Source organism: Neoarius graeffei, chromosome 9 (genome assembly GCF_027579695.1).
Source record: "Neoarius graeffei isolate fNeoGra1 chromosome 9, fNeoGra1.pri, whole genome shotgun sequence".
NCBI lineage: Eukaryota > Metazoa > Chordata > Actinopteri > Siluriformes > Ariidae > Neoarius > Neoarius graeffei.
This window is the reverse complement of record NC_083577.1, coordinates 38,817,948-38,837,437: the sequence shown is the minus strand read 5'-3', so window position 1 is coordinate 38,837,437 and position 19,490 is coordinate 38,817,948. Positions and strand designations below refer to the sequence as shown.

The following is a 19,490-nucleotide window of genomic DNA, read 5'->3' as shown; positions in this document are numbered from 1 at the left end:
ATCCTCTCATGGATCATCATAGAATCCGAATCAGAATTCTGATGGCTGCATTGTAGGTGGCTGATAAAAGATGTCTTAGACCAGTGGCGGCTGGTAGTCTTTCAAACAGGGGAGGCTGGTCGGTTACGATATTTCCAGATTTTAAAAGAAAAAACATCAATTTTTCCCATACTCTTGCCTCTGATCTGGCTGATTGTTAGCAGCGTCACAAACTGTGAAATAACAGGTTCTTTTGGCCCATTAGCCTACTGGCCAATATACATGATGGTGCACAGCAAAATCCCCAGTGTTGAATTAACACCCAGAGTGTTGATTTAACACCCTACTGTGTTTATATAGGTCCAATTGGACACAAATTAACTCTGAAAGTGTTAATTCAACACTGAGGAATTTGCTGTGTGGTGTTGGGGGGGAGGGGCATATTTTAACATTTTATATTTTAAAATTGTGGCATGTTGTTTAAAAATTGATCATTATTGAAAGTAGCAGTAGAGCTGGGTGCCACACATTTCATTCAATGACACTTTCCCTATATTTTACTTATTTTGACTGAGAAATGTTTTATTGACAATTTTGATAACCCTTCACTTTTAATCCAGGTCTGTAGTGTGAAATGTTCTCGGCTGTGATTTTGTTTAAAAATGTTTTCCAAATTGTAGCTGTGTTTAATTAATATCCAGAGAAATATATATTCCAATATAATATACTCAGCATAAACATTTTAAATAGATTCTATATTTTTGGTCCATCCATGACATATTACTAAAGTAGCCTATTTACTGTTGTTGATGTGGGTCACTTGCTGTTAGCCAATTCACTTTCTCGTACCAGGAGAGCTGAAAGGAACGAGTATTATTCCCTACCTTTTTCACCAAGTCAATTTGAGGCGCTGGTCTACCCTGCTCTTTAATTTTAATTTGTTCCTCGAAAGAAAGACTGGCAAATGGCTTCGCCAAAATTAAATCAGCAATGCTTGGCATCCGTGCGCAGCTTTCTTGCTAGCTGACTAGCCCCCTCAAGTTCAAGTTCAGTCACTCAAATAAATGAAATTTCTGGAGCTAAGATAGCAAACTTGACAACACTATATTTACACTTTATTTACAATGAAAATATATACAAACTAAAAAAGCTGGTAGAAACCGTATGTAATGAATGAAATCGAAATGTAAGCTGATCTCTTACAATACACCACAGCACTTGCGAATCTGCATGGGACTGAACTGAAATTCACCGCTGCCTGTCTATAGTTGAAACGAGCTGTCAATCAAAGAAAATATCCGGCCACTTTCACCAATCACCAGTCTCCTCGCGGAAACTGCCATGTCCCTCCCATGTGAGGCTGGGAGTCCGTAGGCAGGCATTTTCACAGTATTTGTCCAATAACCGTCTTGCATTTTGAGATTGAAAAGCGCATAGCTCCCAAATGCCACTGAAGTCCACTGAGGCTGGGAGTTCATGGGACTCCGTGGGCGGGCATTTTCGCAGTATTTGTCCAATAATCATCTTGCATTTTGAGATTGAAAAGCGCAGAGCTCCTAAATGCCATTGAAGTCCACTGAGTCTGTGCTGCATCGCGCTGTCACGAGGGGGAAAAACTCACGCACACATTAAAGTTATAAGGGAATGATTTCGCACTGTAGTGGGTTGAGCACATATATTTCTATGATTCTGGATCTGAAATAGCAATGTTATAAGGTCGGCTATAACATAAGCCTAGCGCAATTCATCCTACACGATGTTCGTCATTTTTAGAGGAGGCTGAGCCTCCCTCGTTGTCTTAGAGCAATCGCCCGTGTCTTAGACACCCACCTCTGTTCGTTCAGTGATGGTCGTTCCAGGTTGACAAAAATGAATGATCCTCTCTGGCTAAGATGTCTGCCAGTTTTCTGGAAGTCCTCTCATACTCCCGCACCAGTCGAAGGGATCTCATCCCAAAGTGCGTAGAAACATGTCTGTGAAGATTCTCTGTCATCCAGGTACATAGTAATCTGTGGTTGGTAGAAGAGAGCAACTGGACTTGCTTGAAGATTCTTGAAAACGTTTCACTTCTCATTTCGGATGAGAGGTGAAACGTTTCCAAGAATCTTCAAGCAAGTCCAGTTGCTCTCTTTTACCAACCACAGATTACTATGTACCTGGATGACAGAGAATCTTCACAGACATATACCGGTGATTATTTTCAAAAAATGATTTTTAATATGGTTTTTATTTCAAACTTCAAAAGCAGCATGCAAATTTAATAAAGGCACGGAGCAGACTTCTCACTTATCTATGCTGAGCCACATAAAATACTTTGTTTTGAAATCGATAAAATAAATCACAGTTCCACCTTACCTTTGAATACTTTTACACCAAACTTTGTAGCATCTTTAGTGCTTTTAGGAACAGCATTCATAATCTAATTTTTCCTCATTTATTGTGACAAAGCGATTGGCCGCCATTTTGCTGAGTCGCTCAAGGTGATTATCGAGAAATAGTCTGAATTTCTCGATCAATTAGCATGTGCGATTTTCTGTAATCACCTGTGTATTTATACTAAAGAGCATATGTTCTCTAGTAACAAGAAATACCAGAGTACATCTGAAAAAGCCCAACACATAACTTCTAAATTAGCAGGATTCATTGTGGAAGACATGAGGCCATACAGCATGGTGGAATCCGGGGAAATGTTGGCTGAATGTGAGCCCCAGTATCAAATGCCATCTAGAAAAAAAAAACTTTTTTGGAAGTAGTCATTCCAAAAATGTATTCTTAGTGTACAAAGAAGTAAAAAGTTTTGGTTTAATGCAAACTAAATCTGTGAATTCCAGTATAACAGATTTTCTTCATCAATTATTTATCTAGTTTTTAAAATATTTCTACCTGAATAAAATGTACTGCAAATTTTCATGAGTTTTATTGCCAGCAAAGTTTAAAACTCCACTTAATATTATACAACAAAAAGAAACATGTTGAAAGGGATTATGCAAGCATAAAAGTTTGTTAAAAGTTAAAACTAAAGACTTGAAAGCAAATAGAACTCACCAAACATGTCCAAAAATTTTTTTCAAATTCTCATTCATCTAATTTATTTTTTTGATGATTTTTTTGAAAGCAAAATGAGGGAAACTGTCTTTACTGGAAAAAACAACAAACCTTGCTAAAAATAGCCAGAATAGAAACTTTCTAACTATGGACTTTTTCTCTCTGGCATTTTTTTCTTTATTATGGAATATTTTGTTGTTGTTAATTTGTTAACAGATTTTTTTTTTGGGAAATTTATATTGGTGCATGGGCGGGACGGTGGTGTAGTGGTTAGCGCTGTCGCCTCACAGCAAGAAGGTCCGGGTTCGAGCCCCGTGGCCGGCGAGGGCCTTTCTGTGCGGAGTTTGCATGTTCTCCCCATGTCCACATGGGTTTCCTCTGGGTGCTCCGGTTTCCCCCACAGTCCAAAGACATGCAGGTTAGGTTAACTGGTGACTCTAAATTGACCGTAGGTGTGAATGAGATTGTGAATGGTTGTCTGTGTCTATATGTCAGCCCTGTGATGACCTGGCGACTTGTCCAGGGTGTACCCCGCCTTTCGCCCGTAGTCAGCTGGGATAGGCTTCAGCTTGCCCGCGACCCTGTAGAACAGGATAAAGCAGCTAGAGATAATGAGATGAGATGAGATATTGGTGCATATGAAATGTCATTATCTAAGTTGATACCTGGCCTTGATTTTGAAATCAATGGGCACTTTATAAGCCTGAGTTTTCTTTCTGCAATTGCATAGTTCTGTGTGTAATTCTGTGTTTAAAGATGCTATTAAACAATGATGTCTGAAATATACATCCTGTGTCATTATTTAACATTTTGTTGATTTTACATTTAAGTATGCATTATAACAAGCTTAAGTCTTAAGAAAAACAAGTTAACTGCAATTAATTGTGAGCAATTCATGAAAAATATGCAGTTAATTAGTTACAATTTAATTGATTGACAGCCCTGAAATTATACACACACACAGTATTATAATAACCACCCCACCAACCACCACTGTTGCGCACACACAATCAAAACATTATTTCATTTATCTTGGCTTCTGCGATATTACCAGATGTGTGTAGACTTATTATACCCACTGTATATTGTAATAATACACATATGCATGATTCGATATGTAGGTGAGTCAAAATGTGCTAATGTCTGAACTGAATTGAATTGAGGTTTCGCAGCAGCTCCTCCTCAAATCTGAAGGTGGAGTTTAACTCAGGAGTCAAAGTTATGTTTAACCACTGGTCAAGATCCAGTAGAGTTAAGTCTGCTTGTTTATTTTTCTCTTGATTCAGGCATACTGCAGTATCCTGTACCTGAAGCCAAGGATGCAGATCATCCTTCAAGAGCTGAAGGTGAAAACCCTTTATTTCCCAGACACTCTAGCAATGCTTCACATGGAGACATATAAACCTGCTTGTTTTGTATCCTTGTGCCAAATATTAAAGTAACAAAATGTAAAAATATATCTAACAATGCATATGTATGAGCTACTTAAATTATTCAAATATTTTAAATGCCACGATCCTTAAGTCTTTGTCTCAGAAAAAGGGAACGGAAATTATATTTGGCTTCAACAGAAAGAGCAGAGAACATTACGGATTGATGATGTACCACAAGAACCGCCTCATCAAAGCTTATGAGCATGTCCCCTGTCAGCGCAAGGTGAGGATCTCACAGTTTGTGTAATTCTTAATCTCACACACACACACACACACACACACACACACAGATTTTTTTCCCCCATTTAAAATTAGAAATAAACAGATGGTTTTAGGATATTGAAGCATCTCATCTCATTATCTCTAGCCGCTTTATCCTTCTACAGGGTCGCAGGCAAGCTGGAGCCTATCCCAGCTGACTACGGGCGAAAGGCGGGGTACACCCTGGACAAGTCGCCAGGTCATCACAGGGCTGACACATAGACACAGACAACCATTCAGACTCACATTCACACCTACGGTCAATTTAGAGTCACCAGTTAACCTAACCTGCATGTCTTTGGACTGTGGGGGAAACCGGAGCACCCAGAGGAAACCCACGTGGACACGGGGAGAACATGCAAACTCCGCACAGAAAGGCCCTCGCTGGCCATGGGGCTCGAACCCAGGACCTTCTTGCTGTGAGGCGACAGCGCTAACCACTACACCACCGTGCCGCCCCGATATTGAAGCATTTAAAACAAAAAAGTAAATGTTCAATATCTTGAATATTCAAGACTGCACGACTCTCGATGCCTATTTAAATAGAAGCATGATGGCACCACGACCAAGTGCTCTGGAAACTGGCAGAGGTGTTCAAGGAACTCGGACTCGAAGCCAATAGAGCCAGCCCATCATCCTCCAAACCGTGGATAGGTTTCGTTAAATGAGTGGAAGCAGGAAACATCAGCCAGAGGGAGTGGTCCATCTTGAAGTCCGGATGTGAGAGGCAGATGAAGGTTGACCACGACCAACAGCTCAAGTTCCATCCTGAAATAGTCATTTCTTCCCTACGGCCAGATATTGTTCTGTGGTCCACCTCTGCTAAGACAGTAATCTTGTCAGAACTCTCAGTACAGTGGGAAGAAATGATGGAGGCAGTCTTCAAAAGGAGAAGTACAGTGAGCTTGCTGCAGCTTGTACAGAAGCAGAGTGGAAGGTACGTACCTACCCTGTTGAAGTCGGGTGCAGATGCTTTGTTGGAAAATCCACGCAGCAGCTACTGAAGACCCTTGGAGTCACTGGGTCCAAGCAGAAGAAGACCCTCAGGGAACTGGCTGAGGAGGCAGAGAAAGGGAGCTTCTGGCTCAGAAGAAGAGACCCAAAGTAGGGGAGCTAAGGATCTTAGGGCCAGCCACAGGGAGCGGTAGGGAGGTGTCCCTATCGCTGCCCCACCACCTAGAGATGTTCTAGCTTCAAAAAGGCGAAGCATCTGCGGAGGGTGGCTCCCAGCTGACAACCCTGTGGCTGGCCCACTGGCACTGGCAGAGGTGCAACAGGCAGAAATGCCCTGCAGGTAACACCTGTGCTTTAAACAAAGCAAATCTGCGATATGTTTTAACTGCTTTTTCAGATGTTCATGTCTAATCTCTTCTATTGAAGCATCTGACACTGTAATGGATTTGATCTGAAATAGATCTTAAACTTAAGCTGCTAAATAATCATCACATGGAAACCCCCATGCTCTTTCCTTAAAGCTAGAATAGGTCATTTTTAGAACTCTTTGTTATCTTTCTTGAATTTCTCTTTACATCTCAACAGCAATGAATAAATCAAAATGCTTTGACAATAAAAAGAAAAATCTGTTATCTGTGGCACTGACAGGGCTGTAAAAAAGCCTGTCAATTCAGTCTGAATGAAATTATTGCATGGCCTACATGTACGGTTACCTACCTGCCTACCTCTGTGTGCTCTACCTCTGCACTCATTGCGCATGACTGGAGTCTTCCACAAAGCTAGGCCAACATATTGCTAAAGCTAGCGAGCTAATTGACAGCTGTGAATACTAACAATAGCCATGTTCATTGTTTACATTCATGCTAATTACATGCACCTCTCCCAGATTAGAATGCAATCAGCATGTGCTTATCAGGACACTGAACACATACAGTCTTTGCAAAGTAATGCACTTAGCGTGTTCAACCTCACCTTACCGAGCCTTTTTTTTCCACTGTTTTACTGTTTTTCTACTCCTGTCCATACATGTCAACCTTTAGTTACCCATGCCCTTACAAAATCTTTACTTTTCCCTTATACACACACCCATGAGCCCTTGTACACAAGAAAAAATTCCAATATATAATCCAAAGCACCCATTATTTTATTCCACATTATACACTCCTATTGTAATAGGCATATTTATCATACTGCACCAAGTTGATCAAATAAGCATGTACTGAATAAAAAGAAATTTTAGATCCCAGAGAGAAACATGGCAGAAGCACAGAAGCGGCAGGCCAGAACTGAGTTCTCTCAAACTCTTTATTTTAGCTTTTCAGCTTTCACTTTACACTCTCCCAGTCACATGCATGCACACACAAGCTTTCTGGTTGGGGAGAGAGCTCCCTTTCTCTGCTCTCTCTCTCTCCTTTTATAGGGCGCAGTCACTGGGGAAGACACACAAACACAGGTTAACTCACATCAGGTGCAGCAATTCTGCCACTTACCTTCCCTGACTCCGCCCTCCATTCACAGACCAATGTTTGACCACGTCCCCGCTGCCACATATCCCCGCTGCCACATATCCCCACTACCCGACTCAGGTCGGGGGAGCCATCCGGCCTGCAGCTGACGCCGTACACCACCTACAGACATCGCCACGAATCCCTGACCAATAGAACCAGGCCATTATTCGGGCTAGTGTCTTATCCTGCCCTAAGTGTCCAGCCATGGGATTAAAGTGAGCCACCTGGAATACCAATTCCCGGTGGCTCTTTGGGATCAAAAGCTGAGTTATCGGTTCTTTAGTCTGAGTGTCCTGTGTCACGTCACTCAGTATAATCTATCCTTAATAATGGAAAAATAGGGGAAGGATGGGGTGGCATTTGGCTGGACCATTTGACCATCGATTACTCTCACTTGGTCAAACGCATGCCGCAGAGTCTCATCTCGCGACTGCTCTAACAGGAAATCCATGAGGGATTCCCCGAGAGAGGGAGGAGGAGCCTGCTGCTCCTCACTCTGACATGGTGATGAAGTAGAAGGCTCTGTGACAGCTGCTCCCGCCAATGCCACACCAGGACCTCCCCCTGCTAAACTACGGCAGGCCCCACTCTTCACTAAATTAGTCATTAATTCCCCAAATCCTGGCCAATCAGTCCCCAAAATTATCAAGTGGGTAAGGCGAGGATTAACTGCCGCCTTTACTCTAAATTTCTCCCCTCGAAATAGAATGTGGACTGACACTAAAGGGTAGTTGTGAACATCCCCATGCGCACACACAACACCTTCACCAATTGTGCTCTCCCCAATGCCTCATCTTGCACCAAGCTTTGGTGGATTGAGGTCTGATTACAGCCGGAGTCCACCAAAGCCTGATACGTATCCCCTTGGATACTCACCGGTATGCGATATGCTCCGGCCCAATCATGGGCGGTCCCTGGCGTGTCGGGGATCCGGACCACTGCGCCCACCTCCATCGCCGAGCACTGATGCTGGAGGTGCCCCAGCTCCCTGCAGCGCCAGCAAACCGGCCCAGGTTCTCTCTCTGCACCGGTGTTCCAGAGCTCACTCACCTGGGGGGGGAAGACAGACACAGAAGTGAGAAACGGTAGGGCACCACAGGTGCGGCGGGCCGGCTGGGGTAGAGCCGGCCCCCGCCTCCACAGTGGGGGAATGGGGCGAGGAACAGAAGGGGAGGGGGTGGGAGAGAGAGAGGAGAAGAGGAGACATGCTGTCCTGCTGTCGGAACAGCCACCAAATGGTCCTCTGCCAGCTTGATAGCCTGATCCAGCAATGCTGGGCGATGGCACTGGACCCATTCCGCTGTTCCTTCGGGAAGTCGGGCGATGAATTGTTCCAGTGCCACCAGGTCGATGAGTCCCTCGGTGTCGTGGTTGTCGGCCCTCAGCCACCGCTGGCAGGCATCCCGGAGTTGCTGGCCAAACGCGAATGGCCGGCCGACCTCCTCTAGGCACAGTGTGCGGAAGCGCTGCCGTTGTTTCTCCGGGGTGTGCCCCACACGTTGGAGGACGGCCCTGCGGAGGTCGGCATAGACCAGCCGGCTGTTGGTGGGGAGCTGTAGTGCGGCCAGCTGCGCCTCACCCGTTAGCAGGGGGAGGAGGCGTGCCGCACGCTGTTCCACCGGCCAGCCCCACGCCTCTGCTGCCTGCTCAAAGAGAGCGAGGAAGGCCTCGGGGTCGTCGTGCGGGCCCATTTTCATTAGGGTGAGGTGGGGAGGGTCTGCAGCGGTGGAGGTGGTGGACCCCACCGACGCAAGTAGGTGCCGGAACGCCTGGTGCTCTTCCTGCTGCACCAGCACCAGGGCCTTGAAACTTTGCTCCTGCTCCTTCTGGAAGGTGACCAGCGCCTGGTGCTGGCTTTGTTGGGCTGTGGCGAGGGCATGGATCAGGTCCTTGAAAGGGGAGGACTCCATGGGGCTGTTCTCTGCGCTCCATCCCGGGTTTCGGCACCACTGTAAGAATCTGAGCAGGTGGCTGGAGCACAGAAGCATGGCAGGCCAGAACTTTTTAGCTTTTCAGCTTTCACTTTACGCTCTCCCAGTCACACACATGCACACAAAGCATTCTGGTTGGGGAGAGAGCTCTCTTTCTCTGCTCTCTCTCTCCTTTTATAGGGCGCAGTCACTGGGAAAGACGCAAACACAGGTTAACTCACATCAGGTGCAGTGATTCTGCCACTTACCTTCCCTGACTCCGCCCTCCATTCACAGACCGATGCTTGACCACGCCCCCACTGCCACAGTTTTAATATTAAATAGTTCATAAAAATTACACAAAGTTCTATTTGACAAGTGTTGACATCACCTACAATATTACATTCCACCAAAGAAAATTACTTGAAATATAACAGCAGTACGAAGTAGGTATGTTAATTAAAATAGTAGGTTACATGTAATAAATTATGTATAATCATAAACAGTAAATGAAGGTTAGTAAAAGTTCCATTTGAGAAAAAAAAGTGTTGACACCGCAAGCAGTGTTAGATCCAACTAACGATGACTGAACCACATGAAGTATATTATGTAAACAAGGATAAGTGAAAATATTAATAAATTATGAAGTTAAATTGAAAATCTTCCCAGTAATTTATAACAAGAATCTCATCTCATCTCATTATCTCTAGACCAGGGGTGTCCAAACTGATCCATAAAGGGCCGTGTGACTGCAGGTTTTCATTCCAGCCATGCAGCAGCACACCTGACTTGGCTCATTCAATCAACTGAACTGTCTTCACACAGTCAAATACTTGCAGCCACACCCACCCTTGATTAAAGGGTGGGTGTGTCAGTTGATTGAATAAGCCAAATCAGGTGTGCTGCTGCATGGCTAGAATGAAAACCTGCAGCCACACGGCCCTTTATGGATCAGTTTGGACACCCCTGCTCTAGACGCTTAATCCTGTTCTACAGGGTCGCAGGCAAGCTGGAGCCTATCCCAGCTGACTATGGGCGAGAGGCGGGGTACACCCTGGACAAGTCGCCAGGTCATCACAGGGCTGACACATAGACACAGACAACCATTCACACTCACATTCACACCTATGGTCAATTTAGAGTCACCAGTTAACCTAACCTGCATGTCTTTGGACTGTGGGGGAAAACAGAGCACCCGGAGGAAACCCACGCGGACACGGGGAGAACATGCAAACTCCGCACAGAAAGGCCCTTGCTGGCCACGGGGCTCGAACCCGGACCTTCTTGCTGTGAGGCAACAGCGCTAACCACTACACCACCGTGCCGCCCTATAACAAGAATTTAAATCTTATTCCTTTTTGGAGTGTTCTTTGTTGTACAAAGATGTTGCAGATTTGGCACTAGCTATAATATCACTGCCTGGGTAGCAGTTGTAGCTCCTCATCACAGTTCATTTTAATTTGCAGATATGCAGTTAATGTGCAGCCATATTTCTGTACTCAGGATGAAATTTTCCTAACCAATGAAAAAGCCCTCTCACTATCTGCATTGCTCTGTGGGAGGCACAGCAAAGCAGTAAAAAGTTGCTTCAGCATTGGAAACCTGGCAACACCCAGAGCAGTTTTTACATCAAAGACCTTTCCCCAACATACATCTATTATTTTCCTGGTCAATAAAAGAAAAAGTCAGAGCACGGCAAACATGTAGATGGTGTTAAATTGCTTCCATCCCCTACTACACAATTTAGAGACAGGTTACCAACGGTCGTTACTGCCATTACTCTTCATTCTATACTTTTCCAGTTTACTGACGACTGATGGTAGTAATGAGTGTTGGTCATCTGTGTCTACATATAATGTCTGTCAGCAATTAAAATGTTTAGGGAAACGAAACCAGAAATCGCCAGGTAACTACAGTTGCCGTTGTATAAACGGCGACTCCCAGTATCGCCTCCCTAAATTATCATGATAATGGAGGAAGCTTTCCTACATGCAAACAGTAAAAACTTAAAAACCTATAAATGCTTACCTGTGCAGTCTTTGAATTGGGAAACTTTTTTTTTTTTTCGCTAGCTGCGAAAAATGGTCTGACACAGTCGGGGGGGGTTGTGTTCCATGAGAATTTGGCAGAACATAACTTCTGCAGCTGTCACAGAAGTCTGGGCAGTCCAAGCCGATGGACTTAAATGACCGAGAAAACCACGTGCAACTATAAAACCACATAAATCAAAAATGGTTCCGTTTCATCGGGCATGCGTGTTTGAAAAAATAAATTGTGGATGCTAAGAAAATTCTCGGAGTAACGAAAAAAAATCTGACACAAAACGTCATTTTCCCATATGAAAATCAGTGTACGCCATATTAGCCAAAAAATTGCATTTTCCCGTACAAAATACTGTTAGGGGTGATGAAATTAGGATCCAGAAGCAGAACACGCAGGCAGTAATCCAACAAATAATGAGATTCAATCCAGGGAAAGGGCATGGCAAAAAAGGTAAACAAACAAATGGCAAAAATAGTCCAGGTACAAAGAGACAAAAAACTTGACAAAAACACGACAGACAATGACAAAAACACTAGTCCTCAAAGCAAAGGACTGGAGACCAGGGGTTTAAGCTGTGATATGTGAAAGGTGGGGTGAACACGTCGCATGGTGAGTGGTAAAGCCAGTCTGATGGAACATGGATTGATTACCTTGCTGATGAGGAAAGGTCCTAGGTACCTGGGAGCCAGCTTGTGGGAGACGGTTCTGAGTGGCAGGTGGCATATGGAGAGCATGACTCGTTGCCCCACCCGGTAGGTGGGTGCCTTACAGCGGTGTTTGTTGGCCTGCCTCTTGGATGCTAGGGCAGAGCGAATGAGTCTTTTCCGGGCCATTGCCCACGTCCTCCTGCAGCAGCGTATGAAGATCTGGGCTGAGGGTATGGCGACCTCCTCCTCCTGGTTGGGGAACAGTGGTGGTTGGTACCCTAGTGAGCACTGGAATGGAGAGAGACCTATGGCAGATGAAGGAAGAGTGTTATGAGCGTACTCGACCCAAGGTAAGTACTTACTTCAAGAACCGGCATCCCTGGACGCCATGTACCTGAGTGCCACCTCCAAATCTTGGTTCGCCTGTTCCGCCTGGCCATTGGTTTGAGGGTGGGACCCTGAGGAGAGGCTACAGGAGGCCCCAATGAGTTTGCAGAAGGCCTTCCAGAACTGCGCAGTGAACTGAGGACCCCGGTCGGAAAGTCAGTGTATGCGGAAAATATGGAGGATGAGTAATTTGGCGGTTTCTTTAGCTGTAGGAAGCTTGGGCAGAGGGATGAAATGGACTGTCTTGGAGAAATGGTTGATAACTATGAAGATGCATGTGTTGCCATCTGAGTTGCGGAGTCCTGTGATGAAGTCCAGGGTGATGTGAGACCAGGGTCAATGAGGAATCGGGAGGGGTCTTAGCAAGCTGGCAGGGGGGGTCGATTGGCTGTCTTGTTCTGGGCACATGTGTCGCAGGCTGCCACGAACTCCTGGACGTCTTCTTTGATGGATGGCCACCAGAAGCACTGTTGGATGAGCGCCAGGGTTCGAGCAGCTCCCAGGTGACAAGCCAACTTGGCGCCATGACCCAACTGCAGCACCTGGGTTCGCACAGAACAGGGAACAAACAAATGGTTAAGTGGTATGTTGCTTGAGTTACTTTCACTGGGGTCCTGCTCCAGGGCCTTCTGCACAAGCGTCTCAACCTCTAGAATGGCAGCTCCCACCAGGCAGCATGGAGGAAGGATGGTCTTGGGTAGCTTGGACTCCTCTTGGTGGGAAGAGAACATCCTGGACAGGGCATCGGGTTTGCCATTCTTGGAGCCTGGGCGGTAGGAGAGCGTGAAGTTGAACCGGGAGAAGAAGAGACCAACAGGCTTGACGGGAATTGAGACGTTTGGCAGACTTGAGGTACTCCAGGTTCTTATGGTCGGTCCAGACTAGGAAGGGGAGATCCAACCCCTCGAGCCAGTGCCTCCACTCCTCCAAAGCTAGCTTGATGGCCAACAACTCTGTCGCAATTACGTTCAGCAGGGGACAGCCGGCAAGAGAAGGAGCAGGGGTGGACTTTATCACTGGCCCTCTGGGAGAGAATGGCTCTGACCCTGGACTCGGAAGCGTCAACCTCCACGATGAACTGTTTGGTCGGATCGGGTATGGTGAGAATGGGTGCTGTGGTGAACTTGCGCTTGAACACGGAGAAGGCTTTCTCTGCTTCCTCCCCCCACTTGAACTTGGTCTTAATCGTGGTCAAGGCAGTGAGAGATCGGGCCACTGTGCTGAAGTCGTGGATGAAGCACCTGTAGAAATTAGCAAATCCCAGGAAACGCTGGAGCCCTTGTCGCAAGGATGGGGTAGGCCAGTCTGTGACTGTCTCAAGCTTGAGAGGGTCCATCTGGATCCTAGCCAGGGAGATGAACCCCAGAAACGAGAGCGCTCTGGTGGAATTTGCTCTTTACCACCTTGACAAACAGCTTGTTTTCTAGCAGGCGCTGGAAGACCTGCTGGACGTGGCCCGGATGTTCTTCCAGGGAGCGAGAGAAGATCAGGATGTCATCCAGGTACATGAAAACAAAGATGTTAAGAAAGTCCCTTAGGATATCGTTGACAAGTGCCTGGAAGACCGCGGGTGCACTGGTCAGGCCGAAAGGGACCACGAGGTACTCGTAGTGGCCAGTGGTGGTGTTAAAGGCCATCTTCCACTTGTCCCCCTCTCTGATCCTGATGAGAAGGTAGGCATTGCGTAAGTCCAACTTGGTGAATATCTTGGCTCCCTGGAGTAGTTCAAAGGCCGTAGACATGAGCAGTAAGGGGTAACGGTTCTTGATGGTGATGGCGTTGAGACCTCAAATCAATGCAGGGGTGGAGCAACTTGTCCTTTTCCACAAAGAAAAATCCCGCCCCTGCTGGGGAGGATGAAGGGCGGATAATCCCTGCTGCCAGAGACTCGGAGATGTACTTCTCCATGGCTTGCCTTTCAATGGGAGAAAGTAGAGTTGCCCTTTGGGTGGCGCCGTCCTGGGCAGGAGGTTGATTCCACAGTCATAGGGTCTGTGAGGAGGGAGGGACACTGCTTGGGTCTTGCTGAAAACAAGTCTTAAGTCCAGGTATTCCAGAGGCACATGAGAGAGGTCAGGAAACTTGCTGGCTGAAGGCTATGGTGGTTTGGTGGGAGGCAGAGCGGAGTTCAGGCAGGAAGCTAGACAGGAATTGCTCCAGCCTAGGATGGTATTATTGGCCCAGTTTAGGTGGGGGTTGTGCTGCGTTACCCAGGGTAATCCTAGGATGATGGGTACGTGGGGGTTGTTCATGAAGTGGAGTTGGATGGTTTCAGAGTGGTTGCCGGAAATCCTCAGGATGAGCGGAGTGGTAAGATGGGTGATGGTGGTCAAGCCAGTGCCATTGAGTGTCAGGACTGTGAGAGGGACGTCGAGGGCGAGTAGCAGAATTCCCAGACGCTTGGTGGTGGCAGAGCAGATCAGGTTCCTGTCCACCCCGGAGTTGGCGAGAGCCTGGAGATGGTGATGATGGTTGTCGTGGATGACAGGGAGTAATGGTCGATCAGTGGGGGGCTGGTTCTGAGTGTTGCCCACCAGGGCCCCTCGATTCACTGGTGGTCTCGTTCCCTTTAGTGGGCAGGCTTGGCAGATGTGTCCTCGCTGACCACAATAGAAACAGGCCCCTGTGCTCCACTGGTGCTGTCGTTCCTCCATTGACACCCAACCCCGGTCTACGTGCATGGGTTCGACGGGCGCGACGAGGGGTGGAGAGGAGGTGAAGCTGGGGTGGTTCTTCTCTCTCCTCTGTTGCTAGACCCGGGCATCGATGCAGTTGGTGAGGTCCATGAGGCTGGAGAGGTTCAAAGGCAGTTCCTGCGATATCAATTCGTCCTTAATGGCCTCAGACAGGCCGTGCAGGAACGCGTCGATCTGGGCGCTCATTCCAACTGCACGATGTCGCCAACGTCCGGAACTCAATGGCATAGTCCGAGGTAGACCGGGACCCCTGCCACAGCTCCAGGAGCCCTCTAGCCGCCTCCCGGCCAGACAGAGAGCGGTTGAAAGTTCGCCTCATCTCCTCGGAGAAATCCTTGAAACAGGAACAAAAGGGTACATCGGCGTCCCAGACCACTGTTCCCCACTCTCTGGCCTTGCTGGTGAGGAGCGTGATTGTATATGCTACCTGGGAGCATTCTGTGGCGAAGGCCAGAGGTTGCAGTTCTAGGCTCAAAGAGCATTGAGACAGAAATGATCTGCAAGTACCTGGTTCTCCATCATAGGGCTGAGGCACTGGAAGTCTCGGTTCGCAGAGAAGAGCAGTGGCAGGAGCTGAAGTAGGAGACAGCTGGGCAGGGGTAGGCACAGCTTGATAGTGCTGCATCTGTGTGGTGAGGAGGTTGAGTGAGTTGGACAGGGTGGTGAGGTTCTGGGTGATCTGATGGAGGTCTTGTTGATGGGTCCCAAGGAGAGTCCCTTGCTGCTGGATGGCCGTTCTCAAACGGGTGAGTTCTGCTGGATCCATGCTAGCCAGAACGTACTGTTAGGGGTGATGAGATTAGGATCCAGAAGCAGAACACACAGGCAGTAATCCAATAAATAATGAGATTCAATCCAGGGAAAGGGTGTGGCAAAAAAGGTAAACAAACAAATGGCAAAAATAGTCCAGGTACAAAGAGACAAAACTTAACAAAAACTTGAACAAAACACGAGACAGACAAGGACAAAAATGCTAGAGCAAAAAAACAAACAAGAAAAAAACCTAAGTGCAAAAACCATGAACTAGAAAAAACCCTTAGTGCAAAAACCATGAACTAGAAAAATAGCTTGAGCAAAAACCATGAAACACAATGAAGGCACAGAAATGGCTAGAATAGCAAAACAAGACGTTCTGGCAAAGTCAGGGTCTGAGAACGGCTTATTTATTGAGGTATTTCACCCACGTGACCAAGTCATGTGATGCTGCCATTTTGGACGGCACGGCTCGAATCCGTTTGAATGCGAGGAAGGCGACAAACGAAAAACATAAAAGAAAAAGGAGCGAGATGCAGAAAACACCTTCACTATCCAGCGACGTAGGGCATTTACAGGGCGAGCAGAAGGAGAGGTATTTGCAAAAATTGAGGTTAGCAGGCTTAGAGAACGACGTTTACCTGCTTCCACCAGGATTGTTCACTGACGTACGGAAGTACACGAAGCCCTCGTCTTTACCTGACTTCGGCCCACATGATCTGTATACCTATGTCGTTAAAAACCCATCGCCATACACAGGTATTGATCTGAAAGCGTATAAGAGTTTGGATACCTACAAATATTTTGTGTCAGGTTGGGTAACATGCCTACATCAGCGGGTCATCCCTTGAGCCGGTGGTCGCCATCTTATTACAGCTAAGGTTTGTTCACATTTTCATTTACTTTCAGTCCTCAGGATAAACAAAATGTTATTAAATGTCATTGAAATAACTTCTTAGTCTGTTGAGACATGGCCCGTTATAAATTTGCTGTTACCAGACAATGACCAAGAACTATATTATTAGGGTCGGTGTAGTTGTAGCAGTGTATTAGCAACTAGCTGTTAGCACTAGCTAATGTCAACAACATCATAGCTGGTATGTTACTGTAGCAATGTTTACGTTCAGTCATTTGGATGACTGTTAAAACCTTTCAGTCTCAAGTTTTTCCTTTACTGGATTTACTAGTTTACTGAGCTAGCGCGCTCGGGCAAGCTGGGAGCTAGCGCGCGCTAGCCGGCCGCCGGCTTGCCCGAGCGCGCTAGCCGGCCGCCGGCTTGCCCGAGCGCGCTAGCTCAGTAAACTAGTAAATCCAGTAAAGGAAAAACTTGAGACTGAAAGGTTTTAACAGTCATCCAAATGACTGAACGTAAACATTGCTACAGTAACATACCAGCTACTGTTGTTGACATTAGCTAGCTTGACTTTCAAAATGGCGGACACCGGGGCGTCACGTGACCCTGTGACATCAGGTGAAATACCTCAATACACAGCAGAGAGAACCAGGAAGTGAAATGCAGGCTAGATGGAATTCCTGTCCCGGATCCGGATTAGCACTGACCTGGGAGATAAGTAATCTCCGGAGTGGAAGTCTGGGGCGGAGCATGACAAATACGGGAAACCTTATAACTTGACATGTATGCATGTCTGTATTCTGGATTCTGCTTTTGTCTCTGCCTCATCTAGCCTATGCCTCGCATGACCTTTGCATGTCCAATGTTTTTGATTCTGCCTAACATTTTGGATTTGTATGCCTGACTGTTGTTTTATAACAAATTTGCTTCCTGCGATTACATCCGTCTACCATCCACCATTACTTGACAGCAAACAGATATGTAGATCTCGGAAAATTTTATCCAGACACAGGTAGGCCTATCCTGATGCCAAATTGACTCATGGTCTCTCTACTTATGGCCCTGAATTAGTTCACAATGTTGGGGGGCACCTTGGCAGCTCCTTCCCTGGGTGATGCAGTTGTTGACTTATTGATGACTGTGATGTAGGGGTCCAGGCCACAGTTCTTGTGAGAATTGTTCCAAAAATGGTATACATTCAGTCAACTGAACCTGGTGCCAGTCTTTTTTGCAGGGGCTGCTGGACAATTGTCAGGCCCCAAAAAGTACCATTCAAATTTTGGACACAGCTGCTCATTCATAGATTTTCTGTATTTTAATTATTTTCTATACTGTAGAACAATACTGAAGACATCAAAACTATGAAATAGCATATGGAAAATATTTGGAATTATGTGGTCAACAAAAAAGTGTTTAAAAACAAAACATTTCATATTTTAGATTCTTCAAAGTAGCCACCATTTATCTTGATGAGGCTTTGCACACTATTGGTATTATCTTACCCAGCTTCATGAAGTAGTCACCTGGAATGCTTTTCAGTTCAGAGGTGTGCCTTCTTAATACATTTCAGACCATCATACAGTAAATAGTAAATAATAAAAATACAGTAAATAGTCCTATGCCACAACTGTAGTAATCTATATTATATCAAGAACCACTCAACTAAATAAAGAGAAACAACAAGCCATGACATGAAGTTTCTTTTAATGAATAAAAATAAAGAAAAAACACTGTGCGAAGGTGTGTCCAATTTGACCGGTATTGTTTATGCTGAAAGTCAACTTTGCTCCCCAAAGTGCTCAGTGTGAGCATGCAGCATTCTCTGAAGATCAATCTTCAGAGCATTCCACATTGTGTACATCACACAACTTATGGTACTATTTGAAACACACCCCAGGTATTCATTCACTGAACTAGTTATTCATCTGTCACTGAGAAAATACATGGGATGATCCCCTGACTAAGCAGAGGTTGGACTTATTTTTGCACATACAACAAAATGATAACTTTTTATCTGTAATTCTCGATAACTGTGCTTGAGTACATGTCACCCAATATGCAAGAGTACTTATTTCAGGGGCTTTCATCATGTAAAAGAATACATAATCCGAGTCAGTTCAGGGGTTATTTTATGAAGTAAACCAAACAAAATGGTCTTTTATTTATGATATTTATACAGTAGTGTTTATGTTCTGTTACCAGGCCGGCAACACAGGAGAGGGCATTATCGGGGTGATCGAGTGTGACTACCTCGAACCAACTCACAATAAGCAGAACTTTGATGATACTGAAGACTACAGGTGTGTTTAAGTAATATCTTCAGATGGCCTATAACTTTCAGGAGTGCAGGAGTCAATTATCTCTATACAAAAGGTTGTTTATAGTACAGTATACAGTAAGGGTATTATCTCAAGGATTTTAAGGCCACTGATTTTTTTTTAATGTGGATATAATTAAGGATGATATGTACAATATTGTCTTTGCAGGAATACCATGACAAATGTCAGTAAAAAGCTAAAGGATTATTGGAAGAACTATTGTTATAACTGGACTGGAACTTCGGATAATGTGTAAGTTTAAAAGTGCCTCTCTCTCTCTCTCTCTCTCTCTCTCTCTCTCTCTTTCTCTCTCTCTCTCTCGCACATGCACATGGAGTGGTGTTTGGTAAAATTGTTTAACCTTTTTATGGGTGTAATTTTTTGATCATTTAGCACAATTTTCCTACATTTAGAGATGAATTAATGCAACAAAACCAATGTTCCATTTCCTCATGTTATTTTTCTGTGTAAAATGACTTGAAAATTGCTCATTATTTGTAAATAATGTGTTTGGATCCACCCATTATCTATATCGCTTATCCAGCAGGGTCACAGGGGAAGCTGGAGCCAATCCCAGCTGACTTTGAGTGAGAGGCAGACTACACCCTGGGCAGGTTGCCAGTCTATTATAGGGCTAACACAGATACAAACAACTATTCGTATTCATTGACCTAATCCGCATGTCTTTGGAGGCAGCCAGGCA

At 45.6% G+C, this 19,490-nt stretch overlaps 1 protein-coding gene across 2 annotated transcripts in view; it reads left to right on the top strand.

Annotated features, from left to right (window-relative positions):
* Positions 1–19,490, top strand: part of LOC132891652 (MORC family CW-type zinc finger protein 3-like) — a 113,041-nt gene that overhangs the window by 33,438 nt on the left and 60,113 nt on the right. For both annotated transcript variants that reach the window (XM_060929444.1, XM_060929445.1), the window contains 4 exons: positions 4,311–4,439; positions 4,561–4,680; positions 18,672–18,769; positions 18,956–19,039. In XM_060929444.1, the coding sequence (XP_060785427.1) occupies positions 4,311–4,439; positions 4,561–4,680; positions 18,672–18,769; positions 18,956–19,039 (431 nt within the window). The remainder of the gene's footprint in view (positions 1–4,310; positions 4,440–4,560; positions 4,681–18,671; positions 18,770–18,955; positions 19,040–19,490) is intronic.